Here is a 26,185-nt window from a genome sequence, read left to right on the forward strand (position 1 = left end):
CAACGCCACCCCGTGGGAGTACCAACGACCAATGCCGCCCTCCAGGAGACTTCATCTGCTACCGTTGTCACAAGACAGGCCACACAGTGCGGAACTGTCCTTTAAACGGGCAAACCCTGGGGCCGAGGGCTGACACTCAGGAGTAAATCAACCAGGCCCATCAAGCTGGTACCACCGGTTCTTAGGAGGAAGGCCTTTCCTGTCCATCGTGCTGGACGGCATAGCAACACCTGCACTACTGGACACCGGTTCACAGGTAACCATCATACCTGATGTCCTCTACAAAAGGTACTGGTCCATAGATGAACTCCACCCGCCAGCCCCGAACCTCTCTGTGTATGCCTCTAACGGCCTTCCTCTTAACCTAGTAGGGGTTAAGGACGTGACAGTGAAGGTGGGGAGAGTGGAGCTAAAGGACCAAGGATTGATTGTCATAGAATCTAACCCTGGTGATACAGACTTGTATATGATACTTGGTACAAATATTGTTGGTAACTATTTGGGAGAAGTGTTGTTCTTGCTCCAACAGATGGCTGACACTGCCAAACCAGGGCAGAGGAAGGTGCTCCAGAGAGAAATTCGAGCCCTCCTGTACCAGCAACAGGTAAAGCTAACAGGTGGTGAGATTGGTAATGTACGGTGACAGACCCGATACCCATTGTGATTCCCCTGATGAGTGAGATGCTGATTTGGTGTAGAGCAGCAATAGGTCTCAAGGGACAGAACTACCAGGCGGTAGTGGAGCCCATTAGCTCAGAGCATAGACCTACACTCTTAACTGCTAGAGGGATAGTTGATGTATGCAATGGGAGGGTATCTGTACGTCTCCTAAATTGTGGGGAGGAGGAAGTCAAATTGTCAAGGTACGCCACTGTTGCTAGATTGTATACCGTGAATGATGATGCCATACACACAGTGGAATCATTGACCCCACCAGATACAGTGGAGGACAATGACTCCGAAGCTCAGCTGGAGGATTGGTGTCAACAGCTCCATGTTGGGACTGACGCCACTCCTGTCCATCAGAAACACGGTGTCTACAGAGTGGTTCAGGAATATGAACAAGTGTTTAGTAAGCACCCACTTGACTTTGGAAGGGTTAAAGGGGTACAACACCACACACCCACCGGTAACCATCCACCCATTAAGGAGCGTTACCAACCCATACCACCAGCACATTACCAAAAAGCCAAGGAAATGTTGCATGACATGAAAAAGGCAGGGGTAGTAAGGGATAGCTGTAGCCCCTGGGCAGCTCCCCTGGTCCTGGTCAGGAAAAAGGACGGTAGTACGGAAAGTATTCAGACCCCTTTACATTTTTCACTCTTTGTTTCATTGCAGCCATTTGGTAAATTCTAAAAAGTTCATTTTTTCCTCATTAAAGTCCACTCTGCACCCCATCTTGACTGAAAAAAACAGAAATGTAGAAATTTTTGCAAATTTATTAAAAAAGAAAAACTGAAATATCCCATGGTCATAAGTATTCAGACCCTTTGCTCAGACACTCATATATAAGTCACATGCTGTCCATTTCCTTGTGATCCTCGTTGAGATGGTTCTACTCCTTCATTGGAGTCCAGCTGTGTTTAATTAAACTGATAGGACTTGATTTGGAGAGGCGCACACCTGTCTATATAAGACCTCACAGCTCACAGTGCATGTCAGACCAAATGAGAATCATCAGCTCAAAGGAACTGCCCAAGGAGCTCAGAGACAGAATTGTGGCAAGGCACAGATCTGGCCAAGGTTACAAAAGAATTTCTGCATTACTCAATGTTCCTAAGAGCACAGTCAAGTTTTTTCAGTCAATATGGGGTGCAGAGTGGACTTTAATGAGAAAAAAATGAACTTTTTAGAATTTACCAAATGGCTGCAATGAAACAAAGAGTGAAAAATTAAAAGGGGTCTGAATACTTTCCGTACCCACTATATTAAGATGCATTTCTCAGCAGCGGCCACTGAGCTGTGGGTGGCACTGTGCTGTCCAGCTTCCATTACTTCTTCACATGAGGCCATTGCTGGAGCTGATAACAGTTGAACTGCAGTGGTGCAAGATGTAGGACCCTCACTGACCCAACATTGACTACCTATCCTAAGACATAATTTAATCTTAGCAAACACCTTTTAATAACTCGGGATTATTTTTATTATCATTTTTATTATACTTGTTGAAGTCATTATAAGGAATGCTGCTGTCAGCTCTCTGCCTCCTTTCATCTTCGTCTATATTTCTCTCTGGTCTCAGCATTATCCAGCACTGGATGGAAAGTGCTAATATATGACTGACTCCAGATCTTGTCGGGTCTCTTTGCTTCTGAGAAACACTGACACTCGCTCTAGTAATAAAAATATCTCCGTGACCCCTCACCTGTATACAAAGATGGGGACAATGAAGTCTGAATAGTTTGGGTTTAGGTCGGCGTCTTCCACCTTGGTCATCATATCTGTGTAGTTTTCCATCCACTTCACCTTCTCACCAATAGGGAGGAAGTTTCCTAGAGGAAAAACATTTATTCTGTGTAATAAGCGTCCGTCTAATAACATAAATGTCCAGACAAATTGTGGGTTCTTATAGTACAATTTATGTGAGAAGATGAAGTGTCTCATTGATGTGAAATTCCTCACACTGCGAGCAGTGATGTCAGTAAGGTTGCCTCAGTTCATCAGCTATGAACTGCAATAACCTTACTGGCTTCAGCGCTCGTCACAGCAGCCGGATTCACACACTACTATCAGTGTATTTCGGCTGTCGTGCTGAGCGGCCACGTTACTGATGTCACCGATCAGCACTGCATCTGGATAGAGCAGAGTCAAATTTTGTCATGTGATGTGGGATGTATTTATGGAAGACAACTTTGGATTATTTTATAAAGTAATACATGGGTAAAAGAGTGTTGGGGAGTGTTTATTACCATTAAAGGACTCTTCTGTTTGTGTGTGTTTATTCCTTTTGACTATGAGGTTAGTAACGGAGGTGTCTGACAGACACCTCTCCATTACTAACCCATGGGCTGGATGTCAGCGGACATTACACAGCTGGCCTCAACCCCAATACCATTACCTCGATTGCAAATGAACCAGGGAAAAGCCAAGGCTAATCGCCAGAATTGGTTCATCTAATGGATATGCCATTTCTGGGGTAGCTGAGGGCTGGTCTTATGAGTCTGGGAGGTAGCCAATATCTATGGCAACTTCCCAGCCTATTAATATCAGCCCCCAGCTGTCTGTTTAGCCTTGGCTGACCAGTAAAAGCTAAGCTGATAGCTAAGGTCTGATATTAATAGGCTGGGAAGATCCATGGATATTGGCCCCTTCCCAGAATAATAACATCAGCTCACAGCTGTCTGCTTTCCCTCACCTGGTTATTAAAAATAAGGGGGACTCTATGTCATTTTTTTCATTTATTTATTTAATTATTCGCCAAATACATGTATAGTAAACTACACATGCACGGCCTAATTATATATCTCACTGACATATTTCAATTCTATTCTGACAGTTTGGGCTGTGTGGTTCCTGTGGCGTGCGATTTTTTTCTCGAAACAAAATTCACTTGCATTGGTGAGACTCGTCCTATGTACACAGCCACTTGCAGCATTTTTTCTCAGTCCGATCCGAGCTGAGAAAAAAATTGCAGATGAGCAGGGAATGATAGAATAAGATTAGTCAGAGTGCAATGTGATTTTTTTATCGGATTTCACTCGTACAATTTATACGCAGATGAGTATGAGCTCTAATTGTAAAAAACTAAGAAGCTGAATTGATAAAAATTCAAAAGGATATTAAAAAACAAACGGATGAGAATAAAACATCTTACACCCCAGGATTTTGATAACTTTCAAACGGAATTAAATAATAGATTACATAAAATGGAAAATTACTTCCTTTAAAAAAATAATTAATCGAGACATCCTTGTTTACAAAAATGATCAAGTTTATGAATGGGGTCGTTGGGAACGACAATCCACTTCCCCCTGTTCTAACTTGAAACGGCGTAATCAATCCAAAAGGGAGCATTCCCGTAAAGCACGTGCTACTTTTTCATCTTGTGATATGAACTCCTCAGATGTCTCTAGTAAAAATGATGATGAAAAATCTCCAAGTAGTAAATAATAATCATCTTTTTAGTTATATAGCGCCAACATATTCCGCATTGCTTTACAATTCAGACAATTTACAGACATTATGGGAACTGTCCTCATTGGGACTCACAATCTACATTCCCTATCAGTATGTCTTTGGAGTGTGGGAGGAAACCGGAGAACCCGGAGGAAACCCACGCAAACACGGAGAGAACATACAAACTCCTTGATGGTGTCCGTGGTGGAATTTGAACCCAGGACCCCAGTGTTGCAAGACTGCAGTGCTAGCTACTGAGCTACCATACACTGCTACCCTAAATCTCAAATCAACTACCATAGAAGAGCTTGTGTTGAGGCTAGGCTATAAAAAAACACGTTTTATCTGAAAAAACATGGTAAAACCACTTAAAACTTTAGTAAAAAGGATAAAAAAACAGCAAAAGAATGTCACGGGTATATAAAGTGTGACAGACAGTCGTTCTGGATCCGGCTGTAGAAGGCCACTGCGCTTGGCATTGCAGACGCCTTATTGATCCTCTCCTCTCTGTAGTGTAGTGATATCCTTCTCACTTTAGGACCCAGCAGTGACCTCCACTTTCTGCTGCAAATTGACACACACTTGCTTGGTAGTTAAAAACTCTCAGTGTCTCCAGAGAGTTGCCGGTGATAGTTCTATGTTCCTCTGTCCATGACTTTAGTGCTAGTAGTCGGCTAGCTTCTTCTTGGACTTCCGTTGGAGGAAAGTTGGCGTTATCTCTCTGGTGTCTTCTCAAGCTAATTGTATCCTCTTTGATTGTTTACCTTTTGTCTTTAGTTACAGTGGGTCCTGACTAGTGTTCACCCCTTCCCCTCCCTACCTAGTGTCATGCCAGGTGTTAGTGCAACACAGAGGGAAAATGGAAAAGGAGCCCATACACTAGGGAAAGTGGGAAATGGAGACCTCCTAGTCTGGTCTAGCGTCACCCTGTCTCAACTACAATCCCTATATTGCCTCTTCAGCAATCTCCGCATTCATGCCTCGCCCTGATTGTATGGCTACTGCTAAGGATGGGAGGAGATGAGCACTAGTCAACCTCCACTAAACACTATAGACAAGTAGAAATTAATATAGCCGGCAACTCCCTCTCAGACACACCAGGTATATATACACCCAGGCCAGGGAACTAATTACCCAGAGGGAGGTAGCCGCTAGGTACTAAAGACAGCCTCTCATCTATGCTGTCAGCAATGCCAAATGTAGAGATCTCCTGCAACTAACTGCAGGGGCGACTGTCTGTCACCTCTGACATACCCGTCACAGTACCCCCCTTCTACGAGTGGTCTCCGGACACTCAGAACCGGCTTTCGTAGGAAAAGAGGTGTCGAATGAGAGAACCAATCTGGGAGCGTCCAACGCTGACGCTGAAACCACATCCTATCCTTTGGACCATAGCCTTTTCAGTGCACCAGGTATTGTAGAGAACGATGTTGGAGACAAGAATATACAGTCCTCGAAATCTGGAACTCCAGATTACCATCAACCATTACTGGGGGCAGTGGTAGAGGTGAGGGCTCAAGAGGTTCCACATACCTTTTGAGTAAGGACCTGTGGAACACATTGTGGACCTTAAGGGCATGAGGAAGTTCAAGATGAAACGCTGCTGGGTTAATCACGGCGGTTATTTTATAGGGACCAATAAACCTACGTCCCAGCTTCCAAGAAGGAACTTTCAGTCTTATATTCCTGGTTGACAACCACACAAAGTCATTCAGATCCAGGTCCGGACCTGGCAAGCGTTTTCTGTCTTCCATACGTTTATACCTGTCACCCATGATCTTTAAATTACACAGAACACCCTGCCATACCGAGGAGAGCGACGAAGCAAAAAGTTCCTCCTCCGGAACTCCTGAAGCTCTTCTCCCACTGAAGGTACCAATCTGTGGGTGATAACCATATGCACCAAAGAATGATGACCTGCCAGTGAATTCATGACTATGATTATTAATGGCAAATTCTGCCAGCAGTAAGTAGGATGCCCAATCCTCCTGATTTTCGGATACGAAACACCTGAGGTAGGTCTTCAAGTTCTGCCTGACGCGCTTGGTCTGTCCATTCGACTGAGGGTGGAAGGCCGAGGAAAAGGACTTCTGCACCCCCAGTTGAGAACAGAATGCCTTCCAGAAATTGGAAACAAACTGGGTCCCCCGATCAGACACCACATCAGAGGAAACCCCGTGAAGCTTCACAATCTTCACCTGAGCAAGTGTCTTGACATTTGGAAGTGCAGGCAATGCGACAAAGTGAACTATTTTACTGAACCTATCTACTACCACCAAAACCACCGTTTGGCCTGCAGAAACTGGTAAGTCAGTAAAAATATCCATGGACAAGTGTGTCCATGGCCTACTAGGGATAGGTAGCAGAAGAAGAGGACCAGACGGATGGGTAGGCAAAACCTCAAAACGCGTGCAAATACTGCAAGCAGCTACGTGTTCAATTACATCTCGATGCAACCCCGGCCACCAAAAACGATGAGAGAGGAGGTCCGCGGTTGCCTTACCACCTGGATGCCCAGCAAGCACAGAGTTATGATGTTCCTTGATTACTTTGCGGCGCAGATCAGATGGTACAAATAACTTTCCTGAAGGGCAGGAGGCAGGGGCGTCCCCCTGATCCTCCAACACCTCACCCTCCAGTTCAGGATAACGAGTCAAAATGACTACCCCCTTCTGTAATATTGGGGCAGGGATCTCATGGCCACCACCACCAGGGAAGCTCTGGGACAAAGCATCAGCCTTGTTATTTTTGACCCCTGGACGAAAAGTGACAACAAAATTGAACCTAGTAAAAAACAGGGACCATCTGGCTTGCCTAGGGTTGAGACATTTAGCTGACTGGAGATCTGACAGGTTCTTATGATCAGTAATAACAGTAATAGGATGGACAGCCCCCTCCAACCAATGTTGCCATTCCTCGAATGCCAATTTGATCGCCAAAAGTTCCCTATTACCCACGTCATAATTTCTCTCAGCCGAAGACAATTTTTTAGAAAAGAAGGCGCATGGACGCCATTTACCAGGGGACGAACCCTGAGACAACACAGCCCCAACCCCGACATCCGAAGCATCAACCTCCACACTAAAGGGTTGAGAAACATCGTATTGACTGAGTATAGGTGCAGTGGCAAAATGATTCTTTATGGAAGAAAAAGCCTGGAGGGAAGCATCCAACCATTTGGAAAAATCAGACCCCTTCTTAGTCATGTCAGTAAGGGGTTTTACTATAACAGAGCAATTTTGGATGAATTTCCTGTAAAAATTAGTAAAGCCCAGAAAACGTTGTAGAGCCTTCAGACTGGCTACAGAAGGTCATTGCGCTTGGCATTGCAGACGCCTACTTGATCCCCTCATCTCTTCAGTATGGTTATATCCATCTTCCTTTAGGACCCAGCAGTTACTTCAACCTTCTGCTGCTGATCGACACACCCTTGCTTGGTAGTTAAAAACTCTCAGCTTCTCCAGAGAGGCGCTGGTGATAGTTCTATGTGCCTCTATGCAGGCTTGGAACATTAGCAGTTGCCTAGTTTGTTCTCTGGTGCCCTTGGAGGACAGTTGGCGTTACCTCTCTGGTGTCAGATAAAGCTAAGTGTATCCCCATTGTTTGTCTACCTTGTTGTCTTTAATTTGTAGTGGAGTCTGACTAGTACGTACCAGAGAAAGCCGGCACCATTGCACTAAAGCGCTTCAGCGCTCCCCAGTCTGCAGCGTGCACACACCTCTCCCACATACACCGGGTGCTTGTCTCAAAAAAACAGTCCCACAAAAAATTCTCACGCAAACTGACAAATATGGGACGGATTGTTTTTCCTATATAATAAAAAACACATGGGCAATACATTATATACACCATGTATTTGGTGCGACAAGAAATACATTCTTGTACCTTGTGGTAAATATTCACAATTTTTATACGAGGATTCCACAACAAAGGGAGTAGAAGCATTGAGGGCTATTTTAACCAACACAAAAATCAGTATAGAAATGACTGAATTTATTTTAGAAGGTGTTAACTAGTGATGAGCGAGCATGCTCGCTACTGCTCTGCGCTCGCCGAGTATTTCCAGGTTGCTCGGCGGGAGCTCGGGTCTCCTCCCTGCATGTTTGGCGCTCTTTACAGAGCCAATGAACATGCAGGGATTGCCTGCCATGCACTGTAATGCCGTAGCCATGTTGGTTGTGGCATTACAGTGATTGGCTGGCCGCACAGCGTCATCAGGTCTATATCAGACCTGGCGCCGCCATGCTCGTCACAGTCACTCCGGATCAGACAGTGTAGGGAGAGCTGCTGCTGAGCTAGGGAGAGATTCGCTTGTTTCTAGTTAGTGTAGGTGTACAGACTATATTAGAGACACATATCCATCTCAACAAACAGTCCTTCTGAGGACTAATCCATCTGCAGAGATATCAGGCAGGCAGGGTGTATAGGTTGGCAGTGTATATAGGCAGGCAGGCAGGGTATATAGCAGATTGCATGACATAGAGCAAGAGGCTCCATTCCAGTTCTGCTTTCTGCTGCTGTTAGATATTTCTATACAAAGGCCCAGGTCTCAGGGGCCAGGAATACTTTTTTTTTGGATCTTAATCCTCATTATTTGCTTAAAAAGCAATCCAGAGAACACCGTTTTTCTGCGTCATTTGCTTGTTGGCACTGCAGAATACAGCCAGGTCCTTTCCATATTACAGCACTAAAAATCCAGCTATTTAAAACTGTGTTTTCTCCGTCACACGGATCACATATACGTTGTCAGAAAATACTGCCATTTCTGGCCTCCATTAAAAAATTTGTTTCCGTGTATCAGTGTATCAGTTTCAGTTTGCTCCAAATTCAGTCAATTGTTGTGAGCGTGGAAGATATTGTCCTCCATTTAAAATGGGCAAGGCAAGTGGCAAGGGACGGGGAACTGGACGTGATGATGATGATGGTGCATGCAGAGGTCAAAGCCGTGGGCAAGCTGAAATTGTGCCACGACAAACACCCACATCTTCTCGCTCGACCTTCCTGTCCCAATCAATAGGGGACCGCAGAACACCACTATTGAACACAGAGCAGTGTGAAAAGGTTGTTGGTTGGATAGCGGATAATGCTTCCAGTCACTTAGCCACCACCACCCTGTCTTCCACACGGTCAAGTCTCAGTAGCTGTGAGTCTGGGCCGCATATTCCTCACCCTGATCCTCCTTCCTCCCACCATGCCGAGTGCCTAGAGGCAACTTATCCCACACTTGGACACTCCGAAGAGCTGTTCACTGTTCCATTTATAGATTCGGGCCTCTCATCCGGCCAGCTTCAAGCGGGGCAAGAGGAGATCGCATGTAGCAATGCCCAAATATTTGAGCAGCCACGGTCACACGATAGCGATGGTGGGAAAGTGTCACAAGAGGTGGACGATGATGAGACACAATTGCCAGAAAGTCAGGAGGAGGACCAGAATGCGGAAGTGGAAGACGAGGTGGTGGATGATATAGTAACTGACCCAACGTGGCAGGAGGACATGCAGAGCGAGGACAGCAGCACACAGGGGGAGGGAGGCAGAGCACCCCAACAGGCAGGAAGAAGCAGTGTGGTGGCCGTTCCCCGTAACACCAACACGAAGGAAGTTGCCAGTACAACTGTTATGTCTTCCTGAGTCTGTTTGTTTTTTAAAGACTCTACCAATAACCCCTAAAAGGCCATTTGCACCACCTGCCAGGCCAGCATCAGCAGGGGTGGCAAAAAGACCAACCTGGCCACCACTATCATAATCAGGCTCATGGCAGCAAAGCACCCGACTTTGTGGGCCAAACCCCAGGGTACAGGAACAGTGTCTGCAGGTAGCACCACTGCTTCTTCCGCTGTTGTGCATGGAAGCCAATCCCCTGTCTATGGTGCATGCGAAGATGCCTCCTCCCCTGCACCTGTCATTGCACACTCTCAAGTAGCAGCATCAGGAAGCACGTCCACGTCCTTGTTCCAGCGCAGCGTTCAGTTGTCCATACCCCAGTCCTTGGAACGCAAGCGCAAATACGCAGCCAACGCCCCACAGGCCACACTACTAAATTCTCACATTTCACGACTGTTTGCGCTCGAAATGTAGCCTTTTAGGCTCGTGGAGACGGAAGCATTCCGCAACCTGATGGCGGCGGCCGTTCCTCGGTGCTCAGTCCCCAGCTGCCACTATTTCTCCCGGTGTGCCGTTCCCGCATTACACAAGCACGTGTCCCAAAACATTAGCCGTGCCCTCAACAACCCAGTTACAGGGAAAGTCCACCTAACCACGGACATGTGGACAAGTACTTGTGGGCAGGGGCGGTATATCTCACTGACGGCACACTGGGTTAACATAATGGAAGTCCGGACCCAGTCAGACCTAGGGACGGAACACATCCTCCCGACGCCAAGGATCGCAGGCCCTAGGTCAATCAGGGTTGCCCGAACAGTCTACAGGTCCTGCATCTCAGCCTCCTCTTCAGCCTCCATCTCTGAAATGACCACATCAGTCACAAGCTGGAAGCATTGTAGCACTGCCTCGGCCAAGCGGCAACAGACTGTGTTGAAGCTAATATGCTTAATGCTTAATTGACAAACCGCCCAGCGCTGCAGAGTTGTTGAAAGCTGTAACAGCAGCCTGATCTGTGGCTCTCACCGCTGAACCTACAGCCAGGTATAGTCGTGTGTGACAATGGCCGGAGCCTGGCCATTTATCATAAACCAGACATGCTACTAAAATTGAATATGAAGAAAACGACATTCAAATATTCCAAGACCTTTCAAAACTAAACCTTGACCTTAGAAGACAACTACAACCCCTGCTGAGGATCCTAAGAGAAAAAAACATAATCTACAAATGGATTTTCCCGTTTGAACTTGCTATTTCCTTCGATAACAAAACTTTAATTGTTAAAACCCCAGAGAACTTACCCTTTGTTCTCAACAAGCTAGACCTTCCTCATCTTCAAATTATTTTTTGCGTGTGGTTCACCGTGCAATTAGAGTGATAAGATGGATTAGTCCGTCGGGTCGGTACGATTACAGTGATACCAGATATATATATAGTGTTTTTTATGTTTTGCTGCTTTTACACACTAAAACCCCTGTTTTACAAATATTAATTTGTGTTTGCATCATCACTTTCTGAGAGCTGTAACTTTTTTACTTTTTTGTCAAATAAGTCATATTAGGGATTGTTTTTTTGCGGGTTGATTTGGTGTTTTCAGTTCTACAATTTTTCTTTTGATTTTTTGATCACTTTGTATTCAATTTTTTGTGCTTCAGTACGATGAAAAAGAGTAATTTTTGCCATGTGTTTTATTATTTTTTATGTTGTTCAACATACGGATGCCAGTTTTTATAGATTCCAGACATCAAAATACCAATTATGTGTACTTTTTTTCTTTATTTTTATTTTATCACAAAGATTGCATTTTTAGTGGTGAAACAACTTTTTATGATTTGTGTGGGGTTTTTTTTTGTTGGTTTTTTTTTACTTTTTTACATATTTTATCTAACTTTTTTCACTTTTTCACTAAGTCCAACTGTGGGACATGTACATTTTTTATTTTAAATGTTGGTCTCATGCACTGCAGTACTCAAGTACAGCAGTGCCTGGTGTGTCGGAGAGGGAGGTGCCAGCGATATTCATTACTACTTGTGTGACTTTAGCAAGAGCAGTACTTCTTCTTCTCTGGAGCTTGAGGCTGTGAGCGCATTTGTCTGGGGTCGTCTAAAGCTAAGCAATTCCCACCTGTTTGTCTACCCTTGTTGTACATAGACTTTAGTGGAGATCGACTAGTGCTCATCTCCTCCCGTCTCTAGCCTTAACCATACCCAGCGAAAGTCAGGGCGAGGAACGCGTGCAGCGATTGGTGAAGAGCCAATACAGGGATGTTATGAGAGACAGGGTGACGCTAGACCAGACTAGGAGGTCTCCCCTTCCCCCTTTCCCATTTCCCTTTGTGTTGCACTAAGTCTTTCCCACACCTGGCGTGACACCTAGGGTAGCTGTGATTGACAACTCAGCCATCCTATCTGGCTGGGTCTGTGGTATCTCCTCCAGGTGTCATCTATTCTGGGTGGCTACAGGGCTATTGAGCACTCTGAGAAAGGTCAGACCATTGTCAATTGTAGCTTTGCTCAAGTGATGTGTGTGCCTGCGTGTGTGTTTACCCTGTGCTCCCAGTTGTACTCTGATCTCTTTTGGCGACCTGAGATTTAACTTTTTGACCATCTATTCACCCTGTGTCTTGATCCGCTGCCTTCTTGATACTCTGACCTCGGACTGTTACAAGGCTACTATTTTGCCTTTTTCTTTTGTCTATTACTAGCCCTCTTGGTACTTGACGCGCCCCCTGGGCCGTGGGGTGCCCGGAGCCGGGCCTGTTGTAGACGCTGGGGGTTGTAGTCACCGTGGTGGCGACCCGGTCCGTGACCCAGGGCGGTCAAACCAAGGGGATAGTTTATGTGTACAAAGGTTAATGTCCGACTACGCCACCTGTGGATTGCGATTATTGGTAACCGCCGCTGCGGAGCAGTCCACTGAAGCTGGTGGTATGTGCAGCAAGTGTAGTATAACTCCCCACAGGAGGAGTGTGGCTTCAGGGCAGCGCGTGTGAATGATGGTGGTTGTGCAGTGAGTACTGGCGCGGTAAGAAACACGGAGACAAGATAGTGCAGTCCCAGGGTCTTTACTCACGGTTGTCAATTTCCAAGTTATACTGCAGATCATAACTTCCCACGTCGTGCTGTGCGTACTCAGTGGGGGGTTCAGTCCACCCTCAGGTATCTCCAGAGCACTTATCAGGACCCCGTTCTGTGTACCTTCCTCTGGCCTCTTCCTGTACCTCACACCCAGCGCCACTTCTATCCGGTACCCTCGGGCCTTAGCGGGCGACGTATGTTCCGTCCCCTGGTCCTATGTGGACACCTTCCTAGGGCCACTGGTGTGGATTATGATCACAGCACGTTAGACACTGTAACCGCCGGTTTCTAGCTGAGCCTTCAATGTTTCTCCACTAGTTGAGGGATCCGGTTCCCCTTCTGGCCTGACCCCCCTACCTTCTGGCAGCGGCGGGCGTATGGGTGGCCTTCTGCACGGCCCATACCCCTAGGGTTCCTTCTGGATTCTTGGAGCCTTCCTGCCCCTTCTCTCTCTCTCAGGCTCAGGCCTCCTGGATAGGCCTGCCTGTGGAGCAGAGCTCCTATAGAGCCTCTGCTCCCTGACTTCTCCTCAGTCTGACTGACTGGAACTGAACTCCTACTCTAAGATGGCTACTCTCTTTTATATCACTCACTATGTGCTCCCCTTAACTACTTCCTCCACCTACACCCACTACATGGTTCCCCCTTTCTAGGTGGTTCCCCCCACTCCAGCCAGCCATTAGGGACAGTTGTGCTCTCCCTTAGGAGCATTGTCGCCCTGTCCTCCGGAAATGTGGTGTAGTGAATGCAGGTGTTAGGGTCCTGAGCCATACTCCTTCCTTACCTGAGAGTGAGATACCACACCTCTGGGTGAGATGCAATACCTCTGTGGCGACCGAACCCTCAGGGGCACCACATAGTGACCCTGGACCTTTTGACTATCCTGCCTCACGGCCAGTCCGCGAGTAGTGACTAGCGTCACATTGAGTAGTGACTACAGTCACACAGTTCTTCACTGACTGTGCCTGTTAGACCCTGGGTATAGCAGGATCTTTCTTGACATTCCTTGAAAAAAAATGAAAATTTGCTGCTAAATTTTGAACTCTTCTAACAAAATAAAAAGACTTTGGAAAAAATTATGTTGATGTAAAGTAGACATATGGGAAAAGTTTTGTGTAGTGTGACTATCAGGTGTAAGGCTATGTGCACATGATGCAGAAATGCTCAGGATTTTTTCCTGAGCGTTTCTGCATCTCCCTGGCAGGAAAAAACGCATGCGGATTGTACATGCGTTTTCCTGCCAGGGACATGCGGATGTGAAGCGGTCTTCACTTTCATTTCCGCATGCGGGTTGACAAGCGCTTCCCAAGCGATTTAGCATCACTTGGAAAGTGCTTGTCAACTTCATTACACTATATAAATCCATGCAAACAGCATGGATTTATATAGTGTGAATGTCAAAAAATAAAAAAATAAATATATACTTACCTTCCGATGGCCCCCGGTGTCTTGCTTCCCTCCGTCCCGGCTGCCGGCAGTGGTACATTGAGGACCTGCCGACGTCAGCATCACGTGACCCGTCACATGACTCTGACGTCAGCGTAGGTCCTTCATTCAACCGCGAAGTGCCCGGGAAGCCAGGAGGATGCAGCGCGGGACGCCGGAAGGTGAGTATATATATATTTTTTATTTTATTCTTTTTTTTTTATTGGTACCTGGGTCTGGATGAGAGTCCTCTCCTCTACACCCGGGTACCATCCGCACATTAGAACGCATTGAAAGCGCATCTACATATACAGTGATGCGGATTCCATGCGTTCTAATGCAAGTCAATGGCGGCGAAAAAGCAGCGTTTCCGCAAAATTAATGGACATGCTGCGGATTTTTGATCGCAGCGTTTACGCTGCGGAAAAATCCGCATCATGGGCACAGCACATGCGGATTTCCATTGCGGAACATTGCTGCCCTTCTACCATGCGTTTTTAATGCGTTTCCGCAGCTGTAAAAACGCCGCGGAAACGCATTAAAAACGCATCGTGTGCACACAGCTAAAAGGTATAAAAATGCAAAGTTTGAAAACAGCACAGTTTTCTAAATTTTCATCAAATGTAAAATATTTTCATTAATAAACAGAAATCTTATCAATCTAAATTTATTGCTAAGAAAAAGTTCAAAGTGTCCTGACAAACAATCTCAGAATCACTGGGATATATAGAAGCTCCAGAGTTATTATAAGGCTAAAATTGTCTCTTTCAATATGGGGTTAATATTATCAGTTCTCACTCACCCAGTTGGGCGTAGATTTCAGCTTTCTGTAATCTGCCCAGGGTTACGCACCCTCGGTTGTCCACTATGGTGATGTTCCTGGTGAGGTCGTAGGCTTTTCTTTCCATGGTCATGATCGCAAGATCATCTCCAGCTTGAGCATATTCTATGAATTCCTCTCCATCCTCCAGCACGTACTTACAGGAGTTGATGAATGAGGATCTTCCATGACCGATGTAACCGAAGAGCTGCAGGAGAACCCGGGAGTATCCCTGATTACCCCGAGGCCCGTCATCAAGGGTGAAGGTCTCAATATGTTTCTTTTGTTGGTCTGGATTCATCTCTCACCAATTGTTCTTTCTCTTCTCGTTACCTCTCCTCTTTGTATGTCTTGTGTTATATAACGTGTCTTCAAGCATCTCAAATTTCTCTGAATACTTTCAATCTTGGTGAGTTATAGGAAGCTGTGTGGTTTCTTATATAGCAGGGTGTTTGCAGAAGATTAATTTTATTTTTACATGACTTGGGCCTATGTGACAAGGGCGGACATATGCGATAACAAATACCAGCCACTCACTGACCCTGCAGTATTTTTTTATAATGCTCAGGGCTCATAACCTCATCCTTACCAATTGCTAACAGACCAGAATTTCAAAAAGATGATCGTGACAAAATCTTCTTTATTTCACATTGCTAAAATGCAGGCATGTAACTGCTGAGCTAAAACCAACGCATTTCACACACTGAAGTGTTCTCATTCATGATCTAACACGAAACCCACCACATAAACAATTTAACTAGTGAACATCTTAGTCAGATTGAGAAGGAGACACCAAAAAAAGAATACAGATAAAATATATAAATCTCTCAGAAAAAAACAGCAATAAATAGTTGTCATTGTTAGAACCCTCCTGTTTGCTTTTTTCCATCTTGTGTTTTGCGGTCACGTGACCACCTGCCTTTATATTCCAGCTCCGCCCTTCTGGCTGTGCTGGACTTCAGTGTTTGACTGTTTCTCTAGCCTGGTGTTTCGGTGCCTTTCTCTGTCAGTTCGCTTGGTCCTCTAGTACCTTTTTGTCAGTTTATCTTTTTGTGTTCTGCAACAACTTCTCTGTTTAGGAGGTGTCCCATTTTTGTTCAAGTCCTTAGTTCTTTTAGGGACCCCTGCCCTTGTGCTATAGGTCTTCTTTCAGACTAGCCGAGGACTAAGGCGGGTCTGTTCGCTAGGAACAGGCAGCCCGCTACATCGTAGGGATTCAGCTTAGTGTTACTGTAGGGACAGCCTTCCCCTATCTTTCTTTAGTTCATGTTGCAGATCATAACAGTAAGTCCAGCCCAAAAAACTAAAAGGAAAGAAGTTCGGGGATCAGTATGGTTTCCATCCAGGATTTGGCTCAACGCCTGCAGGGATTGTCTCTGGAGGTGGCCGAGCTCCAGCAACATGTGAGTAGATGTTCTGGAGCGCATTCTGTGGAACCCAAGGTAGGACTGCCTGATGTTTTTTATGGTAAATAGCAAGATTTTTTTTCCTTTAAAAATGCTTGTTTGTTATATTTTCGTTTGAGATGGACCCGGTGAAGGTGCAGGCTGTGCAGGAATGGTCTAGGCCTATTGGTTTGAAATCTATACAGAGATTTTTGGGTTTTGCCAATTATTACAGGAAATTCATTAAGAATTTTTCTATAATTGTTAAGCCTCTAACCGATCTCACCAGGAAAGGTGCGAATATGGTCCAGTGGACTACTGAGGCCATTGAAGCGTATAAGTATCTCAAAGAGAGGTTCAGTTCTTCCCCTATCCTTATGCAGCCTGATGAGACCTTTTTTGGTCAAGGTCGATGCTTCATTGGTGGGGGTCGGAGCAGTTTTGTCTCAGGAGAACAAGGGTGGAGTACATCCTTGTGCCTTCCTTTCGAAAAAAAATTCGGAAACCGAACTGAATTATGATGTTGGAAATCGGGAGTTGCTGGCAATTAACTGGCGTTTGAACATTGGCGTCATTTTTTGGAAGGTGCTAGATTTCCTATTCAGGTTTTCACAGATCATAAGAATCTGATCTATCTGGATGCTGCCAAGCGCTTGAATGCCCGTCAAGCTAGATGGGCACTTTTTTTTTCACGGTTTCATTTTTCTGTTACCTATATCCCTGGTACTAAGAATGTTAAAGCCGTTGCTTTATCTCGCAGCTTCTCTCCTACGGTCGGTGCCGAGGAGGAGGAGAGCATTTTACAGAAAGGAGTTGTGGTGGCGGCATTGGACTCCGTTTTGGAGAATGGGATTCTGAAAGATCAAGATGATGCTCCATCTAACACTCCCCATGGGAGGTTGTTTGTGCCTAGAACCTTTAGGAGAGATTTGTTTGTGGAGTGTCATGAGTCTCGGTTGGCAGGGGATCCAGGAATTTCGGAGACTAAGAGACTTATCAGTCGCAGTTTTTGGTGGCCTGGATGGCAAAGGGAAGTCATCAAGTGGGTGCGTCAATGTACGGAGTGTGCTAGGTCAAAGACTTCACATACTCTTGCTGCAGGGTTGCTTTGCCCTCTGGAGGTTCCTAGTGCGCCTTGGACACATCTCACAATGGATTTTATTACTGATCTTCCTGTGTCTGAGGGTTTTACTGTCATCTTGGTGGTTGTTGACCGTTTTGGTAAGATGTTGTATGGGGAGACATCCGTCTTTTGATTCATTCTCCAAATTGGGGTCGGCGGTGCCGGAGGAGGAGAATTTTTCTGGTGATTTGGAGAGAGTTTGGACTAATGTACATTGCAACCAACAAGAGGCTAACAAGAAGTCCAAGAAGTATTTTGTCAGGAAACGTAAGGAGGTTTTGTTTACTGTGGGTGACATGGTTTGGTTGTCCTCAAAGAACCTGCAGTTGAGGATTCCCTCTAAAAAACTGGGTCCTAAGTTTGTGGGTCCATTTAAAGTGCTTCAGGTTGTTAACCCGTCTGCTGTTAGGTTGGATGTCCCTACTTTCTGGAAGATTAATCCTGTGTTTCATGTTTCCTTGTTGAAAAAGGCTGATGTATCGGATAGGGACGCCACTGTCACAGTTCCTCCTGTGGTGGAAGACGGAGAATATGAAATTTCTCGTATCTTGAATTCTAGATGGCATAGAGGGATATTACAGTATCTTGTCTCCTGGAAGGGTTTCGGTCCCGAAGACAACTCCTGGGTAAGGACGGATGATGTCTCTGCTCCTAGGCTTGTTAGAGTTTTCCACAAGAGGTTTCCTGATAGGCCTGGGCCTGGAGGATCCGGAGGATCCTCATAAAAGAGAGGGTACTCTTAGAACCCTCCTGTTTGATTTTTTTCCATCTTGTGTTTTGCAGTTACGTGACCACCTGCCTTTATATTCCAGCTCCGCCCTTTTGGCTGTGCTGGACTTCAGTGCTTGACTGTTTCTCTAGCCAGGTGCTTCGGTGCCTATCTCTGTCAGTTCGTTTGGTCCTTCTGGGACCTCTAGTACCTTTTTGTCAGTTTGTCTTTTTGTGTTCTGCAACAACTTCCCTGTTTAGGAGGTGTCCCATTTTTGTCCCAGTCCTTAGTTCTTTTAGGGACCCCTCCCCTTATGCTATAGGTCTTCATTCAGACTAGCCGAGGACTAAAGCGGGTCTCTTCGCTAGTAACAGGCAGCCCGCTACATCGTAAGGATTCAGCTTAAGGCCCCGTCACACTTAGCGACGCTGAAACGATCCCGACAACGATACGACCTGTCAGGGATCGTTGCTGTTTCGCTATGTGGTCGCTGGTGAGCTGTCAAACAGGCAGGCTCACCAACGATCAGGGGAGCAGCGACATCGTGGAAAGAATCTTTCCATGATGTCCTGCTCCTGGTTACGAGCCTGCTGAAGCAGGAGCAGGCTGGTAACCATGATAAATATCGGGTTACTAGGGGCACACGCGCTCCTAGTAACCCGTTGTTTATCATGGTTACCACTCTGCTACGGTGAGCGGGAGGTTACCGATCACTTTAGCAGGCTCGTAACCATGATAAACAGCGGGTTACTAGGCGCGCGTGTGCCCCTAGTAACCCGATGTTTATCATGGTTACCAGCCTGATCGCTGCTCCCGCTGGTCACACACAGCGATGTGTGCTGACCAGCGGGAGGGCAACGACCAAAAAATGGTCCAGGACACTTTGCAGCGATCAGCGACCTCACAGCAGGGGCCTGATCGCTGCAAAGTGTCACACATAGCGACATCGCTGGTGAGGTCGCTGTTGCGTCACCAAAACCGTGACACAGCAGCTCGAATCAAGCAATTCCTAATGCTCGAGAGCTCATTTCGATTAACAAGTATAATGGCAGTCAATGGAAAATCTGTGCATTTTTCCAGTAGACCTTACAAGGTGGTCTGGGGGGCAGTGAAAATATTCAGATGGATGGGAAAAGTGCTGAATGGAAGGAGAACAGCATGGGGAAGACCCCTGGAAGTGTGGCGCCCCTGCGGGCTCAGTCGCCACAGAGTTATTGCACCTCATAAAGAGGTGTAGTATCTCCTCTCCCAGGTAAGGATGGAATACCACCCGGGACCCCAAACACACACTCAACACTACACCACTCCAGTTCTGAAGGGGTCCTAAATGCACCATAGTGCCGCCCCGGTCCTGAATGGAGGAGTTGGGGGGAACCAAAGTGAGGGGGAACCATGTAGTGAGTGAGGGTGGAGGAAGCACTTATTTTAGGCACTTATCAAATCATATATAATTGGAGGCCATCTTAGTAACATTGTCTTTGGTTGTGGGTCTTTGGTCAGTAGACAGCACAAGGCTGCAGCCGGCTGAGGGTCCACGGTCCTTGGTCTCAGGCCTCGAGACGAGGAGCGGGACAGAATTGCTGTAGGCTCTGTCTCGGTCAGGGTCCTGAGAATAGAAGGCCCAGGAGGGGAGCAGAGGAGTCAAGCTCCACAGGCGAAAGTGACTCGCCCCCTGGGCCGTGGGGCACTCGGAACAGGGCAATAGGGAGATGATGGGGGTAGTAGTGGCGACCCGGTCCGTGGCTCAGGGTGGTCAGACAAGTGGTAGTCCCTCTATAAGTTTTAAGTGATGTCCGACTACGCCACCCGTGGATTGTGGTCAGTGCGAACCACCGCTGCAAGGCAGACCGCTGGGGCTGATGATGTGTGCAGCTGGGGTAGTGTGACTCCCCACGGGAAGAGTGCGGCCCCAGGGCAGTATAATAGAAGATGGGGGTGATGGTGTAGGGCGTCCCAGTGCCGTTAGTGCTGGAGGAGCAAGGAGCACACAGACAACAGGTTGCAGTCCAGGGTCTTTACTAGAACAGGTAAACTGACCCACAAACAGTCCCGGCTAGGAGGGTACTTGGATGTCTGAGAGCAATTGGGAAATTGGCCCTGGTCAGGGTCAGGGTGTAGGCCTACCGTGCTCTCTGCGCTCCTTCTGGCTATCTCCTCCTTGTAGGGTAACAGCCCAAGCTTCTGAGCTCTCCGTGTATTCTCGCCTGTATGACCTGCGACGTGGGTTCCTTTCTGCTCCCGGCCTTGTATGGCTTTGCTGGTCCCTTCTGTTGTGGCAGGGCCTCCAGGCTTCTTAGGCCAAGGAATATACAGTCCCCTGTGGACTGGTTATCTGCTGTAGGATGAGGAATCCTTCCAGCCTCAGACACCAAAGTCTGGTAAATTGAGTTCTTTGTCTGCCAAGACAGGCTCACTTCGCCTCTTGTCTCTGGCTTGTGGCTCTCCTACTGCCACACTTCCTCTTAGGGTGCAATACAACTGTCCCTCTCTGCTCTGGGACCTCAATCCTGAGACAGGTCGTCCAGTTCTCCTTAACCCTGCCCCCAGTTCCAGCTTTTATAGGGGCAGCCTGCTCCCCCTACTGGCCTGAGACAGGAGGTATTGCATGCTAATGTTCCCCTGACCAGAGAACCTCCCCCTTGCTCTCAGACACAGCTTTATTATACTTGTGGCATCTAGGCCAGGGTGACACAAAAGGATCCCAGGGGGATACGGACGGAGCGGAGTCACCACCTGTATACCTTATTCTTGCCTAGCTGGAGGGACCCGGCCGCAAGAGGGGTAACCGGTCCCCGATCTGACTTTGCACTTCACGTCCCTGTCGGAAGAATCCGGAGGCTCATGTGGATCCCAGGGGGATACGGACGGAGCAGAGTCGTAACCTGTATGCCCTAAGCTGAGTTTAACCAGAGGGACCCGGCCTTACGCCTCAGCCTCACCACCAGTCACCTAAAAGGGCTCCCATCGCTCTACATTTCCCTACACTGCCCTGAGGCCTATGTAGCACCCTGAGGATTCGGCTGCTACAGGGGTATTGCACCTCAACCCAGAGGTGTGATATTCCACTCCCGGGTAAGGATGGAGTGTGGAACTGAGCTCAGAAGGCTGCATGCACTACACACATCCCATTTCCGGAGGGCAGACCAACGGTACTCCCACTTAGAAATGTGCAGGTACGACCGAGTCTGTCCTTGGCTGGAGTGGGAGGGGGGTGGACCATCCCAGTAGTGTAGGGGCAGATAGGGGGAGCAGTCTGGGTAGTGCTAGGAGCTCATTGGGTGCTGGTCACCTGAGCTCACACATAGAGGGAGTATAAAAGGTGGGAACCATCTAAGATCAGGGTCAGTCAGCCACAGTCAGTCAGTCAGTCTGTGAGAAGTAAGTCTTTGCAGAGCAGTGGAAGAAAGCAGAGGAGCAGAGCAGCCCCAGGCCCAGAGTGAGAGAGGAGAGAACGAAAGACCCAGAGGGGGAGAAAGAAGGAACTCTGAGAGCCCAAATACAACCACAGGGTGAAGAGTTGGCAACAGGGTACCGGATCCCAAACTGGTGGGGGCTACAGCATACCTCAGCCAGAGACCGGAGGCCGTGGGCAGCATCTGCCACGGCCACCCACTATATCCACCCGGAAGGCAGACCACGCATAGGGTCAGGGAACCCAGAGGCAAGGGTTCGCCAACAAGAGGCCCGAGGGAGCCGGACATAGGTGGATCCCTGGTGGGGAAGGCCAGAGACGAGGACAGGACAGAAAGGGAGCTCAGAACCACGCTCCAGAACTACTTGGGGGTTGGCCGAGTCCAGGACCTGGTGGACGCAGCGCGGCTCGGGTGGTCACTCAAGGCCGGAGTGACCGGTACAAGAACAGCAGTAAGTAAAGAACCCTGAACTGCACAACCCGACTCTGACTCTCATTACCATCTTCCCTGCACTTCCACAACCACCATCCTCTGCACCTGACCCCCTGAGGCTATACCCCTCCCGTTGGGGGTTATTCTACCTGGGCTGCACAAACACCATCAGCCTCAGCGGACCCTGCTGCAGCGGCGGCCGTAGTGACCGCAATTCAACGGGTGGCGTAGTCGACATAAAGAACTTTAGTAACATCAGTAAGGACTGCCACACACTGAGCTTGACACCCTGGGCACGGACCGGGTCACAGCCACTCGGAGACTACAACCCCCATCTGATCCGGCTCCGGGTATCCCCCAACAACACTGGCCCAGGGGGCGCGTCACCTACTCTACCCGTGGAGAGTAGCACCAACAGAGCTGCCTGAACACTGGCTTCAGAGGACTGTCGCAGCGCTGGTAGTCATTACCAGGCACCATGGGTGGCGTCACGAACATTTACAAACCTACCCCCTTTCCCACATAACCTTTCCCCCTTTTATTTTTACTTTCCCCTTTTATTTTTGGACTGACCACCCTGGGTCACGGACCGGGCCAGCCACTGTGACATCCTCCATCCATCAGGCCCGGCTGCCGAGTACCATACTAGGCCCAGGGGGCGCATCAGAAGCATCTCTGACAATCCAGATCGCTGCTGAGAACAATGGTGCCACACTTTTACTCTACTTTAAGGACTGACAATAAAACATTCAAAATCTACAAGAAATTGAAGTTTTAAACAACTTGGCATGGCCATAACAAACATAAGCCTGAAGGGGTGGATCACTATTCCACAATGGGCGGTGAAACCCCCCTAGCCACTGGCTGTCTTCATATAATTCTTACTGATATTTCCTAATAAAACGAGTTTATACATTTCCACTATTTTACCCGTTGCTTTTGTGGCACCTTGCTACGCCCTGGTGCCACAGATCCAAGAGGGGTGCATGGATGGACTTCTCCACAAGAGGCCCTCACAACATTCACACACCTCCACCCTACCACCTCAGCCCACCAGACGGAGCCCGTCAGGGATATATATACTGGAAGGTGGAGTTAGGCAGTTCAGTTCTTAGCTGAGTTCTTAGTCAGTTCTCAGTTAGCTCAGCTAGTGTCGAGGCAGTCCACAGCTTGGAGCGAGAGCTCAGTCAGTTTCTGCAGTACCAGGCTGCAGAAGGAGTTAGTCTGTCCGGGACAGAGGTCACTCTAATATCAAGTTCAGCTCAGTACCGAGCTGAGAGTGTGCTGACGCTCCGAGAGCAGCGAAGAGTAGTGAAGCCTAGTGAGGGCCCTGAGAGTGGCCGAAGGCGAGGAGTAACAAGGAATATCACCGGGGGTAGAGGAGTGTACCCAGCTCACCCCAAACTACACACCAGACACCGGGTCTGCGTCTACCAGGTCCTATACACCTGTAGGTATAACCGGAACCCCTGGAGAACTACAAGTTCCAGGCCTAACAAACCTCTGACTACAGCAACAGGGTTAGGTACCACATAGGCTCCAGTGACCAGGGAGCGTGGAAACCAGGAGAAAACCCTACCGCCAGGTCAGTAGGTACAGGAGGGAAGCAGTCAGTAAGCCAGGCCTAGGTCCAGGCAGGCCCGAAGCTCACCAAGCGGAAGAGACAGATCAGGAGGCCCTACACCCGCTCACTGGGGAGAGTCCAGAAATTCACCCTTCGCCCTGAGTACCCTGGACCGTGCCTGCAACACCACCAGTAAAGGTATTGAAGTTACCCCTGCGTGTGTGCTTGTCCTTCCTCTGGGACCGTCCTGCCATCCCCCTCCTGCTTCCACCATCCTGCTACACATCTACACACTGCCCTGAGGCCCTGCTCCGCCTGTGGGGAGCCGTTCCATCAAAAGCTGCCCCTAACATCAGCCTCAGCGGACTGTCGCAGCGCTGGAGATCCCTTACCAGAATCCACAGGTGGCTTCACAAACATTTTCCTACAAACCTTCCCCTTTTATTTATATTCCCACTTTTATTTTTGGACTGACCACCCGGGGTCACAGACCGGGCCAGCCAGCCACTGTGACATCCCCATCCCCATCTCCCAAGGCCCGGCTGCCGAGTACCCTACTAGGCGCAGGGTGCGCATCACTTTCTCCAATTTATTCTCAAGAAATTGCAGTTTACAGGAGAATAAATGTTAAGAAACATTTTTTTTTACTGTATAATGATTTGTATACAAGTCAAAATTTAAAAAGGATTTTAAAAAATATATAATATAAGTAAATCAAAACATTTTTTTTATTTAAAAAATTGGAAATTTCAGTTTCATTTATGAAGGGAGCAAGAACTGCCAAAAATTAGGGATTCAGAGGGACTCAGATACACCGTGTATTAGACATTAAGGAGGGCCTCATACACATTCTGTTCAAATTGTCATGTAGTGATACTCCTAGACTCATAAAGGCTATGTACTAAGTGCAAATCCAGTCAAAAAATTACAAGCAGGGTCATCCATACACCCTTGAAGGTACCAACTGGAGTGTGGCATAAAAAAAATTAAGAAAGTTTAGTTGTTGTACTCCTACACTCATAAAGGCTTTGCAGAAGCACAAAGTGAAAAGACAGGAAAAAATGATAAGTAGGGTCATCCATAGACCCTAAAAGGCCACTACTCTGTCCTCCTCCTCCTGGACCTGTCATCTGCCTTTGACACAGTGGACCATTCCTTCTTACTACAGACTCTCTCATCTCTTGGCATCACTCACAGACCACCTCCTCACCTCGACCCCTATTTGTCGGTGTACCCCAAGGTTCAGTCCTAGGACCCCTGCTCTTCTCCATCTACACCTTCGACCTGGGACAGCTCATAGAGTCCCATGGCTTTCAGTATCACCTCTATGCTGATGACACACAGATCTACCTCTCTGGACCCGATATCTCCTCCATACTAACCAGAATCCCACAATGTCTGTCCGCTATTTCATCCTTCTTCTCTGCCAGATTTCTAAAACTTAATATGGATAAAACTGAATTGATCATCTTTCCACCATCTCATTCAGCCCCCCCATCTGACCTATCCATCAAAATCAATGGCTGTCCACTTTCCCCAGTCCCACAAGCTCGCTGCCTTTTGGTAACCCTGGACTCTAAACTCTCCTTCAAAATACATATTTAGGCCCATCCAATGCAAAAACATCTCCCAAATCCGCACATTCCTCAACCAAAAATTAGTAAAAACACTAGTGCACACCCTCATCATCTCCCGCCTCGACTACTGCAACCTCCTGCTCTGTGGCCTCCCAACACTCTCACACCCCTCCAATCTATCTTAAACTCCGCTACCCAGCTATTCCACCTGTCCCCCCACTATTCCCCGGCCTCTCCCCTCTGTCAAATGCTTCACTGGCTCCCCATTGCCCAGAGACTCCAGTTCAAAACCCTAACCATGGCATACAAAGCCATCCACAACCTGTCTCCTCCATACATCTGTGACCTAGTCTCCCGATACATACCTGCACGCAGCCTCCGATCCTCACAAGATCTCCTTCTCTACTCCCCTCTTATCTCCTCTTCCCACAATCGCATACATGATTTCTCCCGTGCATCCCCCCTACTCTGGAACTCCGTACCCCAAAACATCAGACTCTCGCCTACCATGGAAACCTTCAAACAGAGCCTGAAGACCCACCTCTTCCGACAAGCCTACAACCTGCAGTAACCACCGCTCCACCATACCGCTGCACGACCAGCTCTACCCTCACCTACTGTATCCTCACCCATCCCTCGTAGACTGTGAGCCCTCGCGGGCAGGGTCCTCGCTCCTTCTGCACCAGTCGCTGTCACATTGTGTTCAAGATTATTGAAATTGATTTTGCAATGTATACCCCTTTTTCACATGTAAAGCGCCATGGAATAAATGGTGCTATAATAATAAATAATAACAATCTGGTGGGCCTCATTCAAATATTGAAGATTAAATACACTTTATGTGCTGCTTTCATCTGGTGGTGTGGAAAAGTCAAGTCTAATCCAGGCTTAGCTCATTATTATCAGATGAGCATGTGAGAGTGTGAACTGTGATAGCAGCAGG

At 47.6% G+C, this 26,185-nt stretch overlaps 1 protein-coding gene across 1 annotated transcript in view; it reads right to left on the reverse strand.

Annotated features, from left to right (window-relative positions):
- Positions 1 to 15,448, reverse strand: part of LOC141161280 (uncharacterized) — a 91,551-nt gene extending 76,103 nt beyond the window's left edge. The window contains exon 1 of the mRNA XM_073646083.1: positions 15,022 to 15,448. Within this exon, the coding sequence (XP_073502184.1) occupies positions 15,022 to 15,340 (319 nt within the window). The 5' untranslated portion in view covers positions 15,341 to 15,448. The remainder of the gene's footprint in view (positions 1 to 15,021) is intronic.
- Between the last annotated feature and the right edge of the window lie 10,737 nt (positions 15,449 to 26,185).

Source organism: Phyllobates terribilis, unplaced genomic scaffold, assembly GCF_046119375.1.
Source record: "Phyllobates terribilis strain yellow unplaced genomic scaffold, ASM4611937v1 Scaffold_9__5_contigs__length_417890890, whole genome shotgun sequence".
Taxonomy (NCBI): Eukaryota; Metazoa; Chordata; class Amphibia; order Anura; family Dendrobatidae; genus Phyllobates; species Phyllobates terribilis.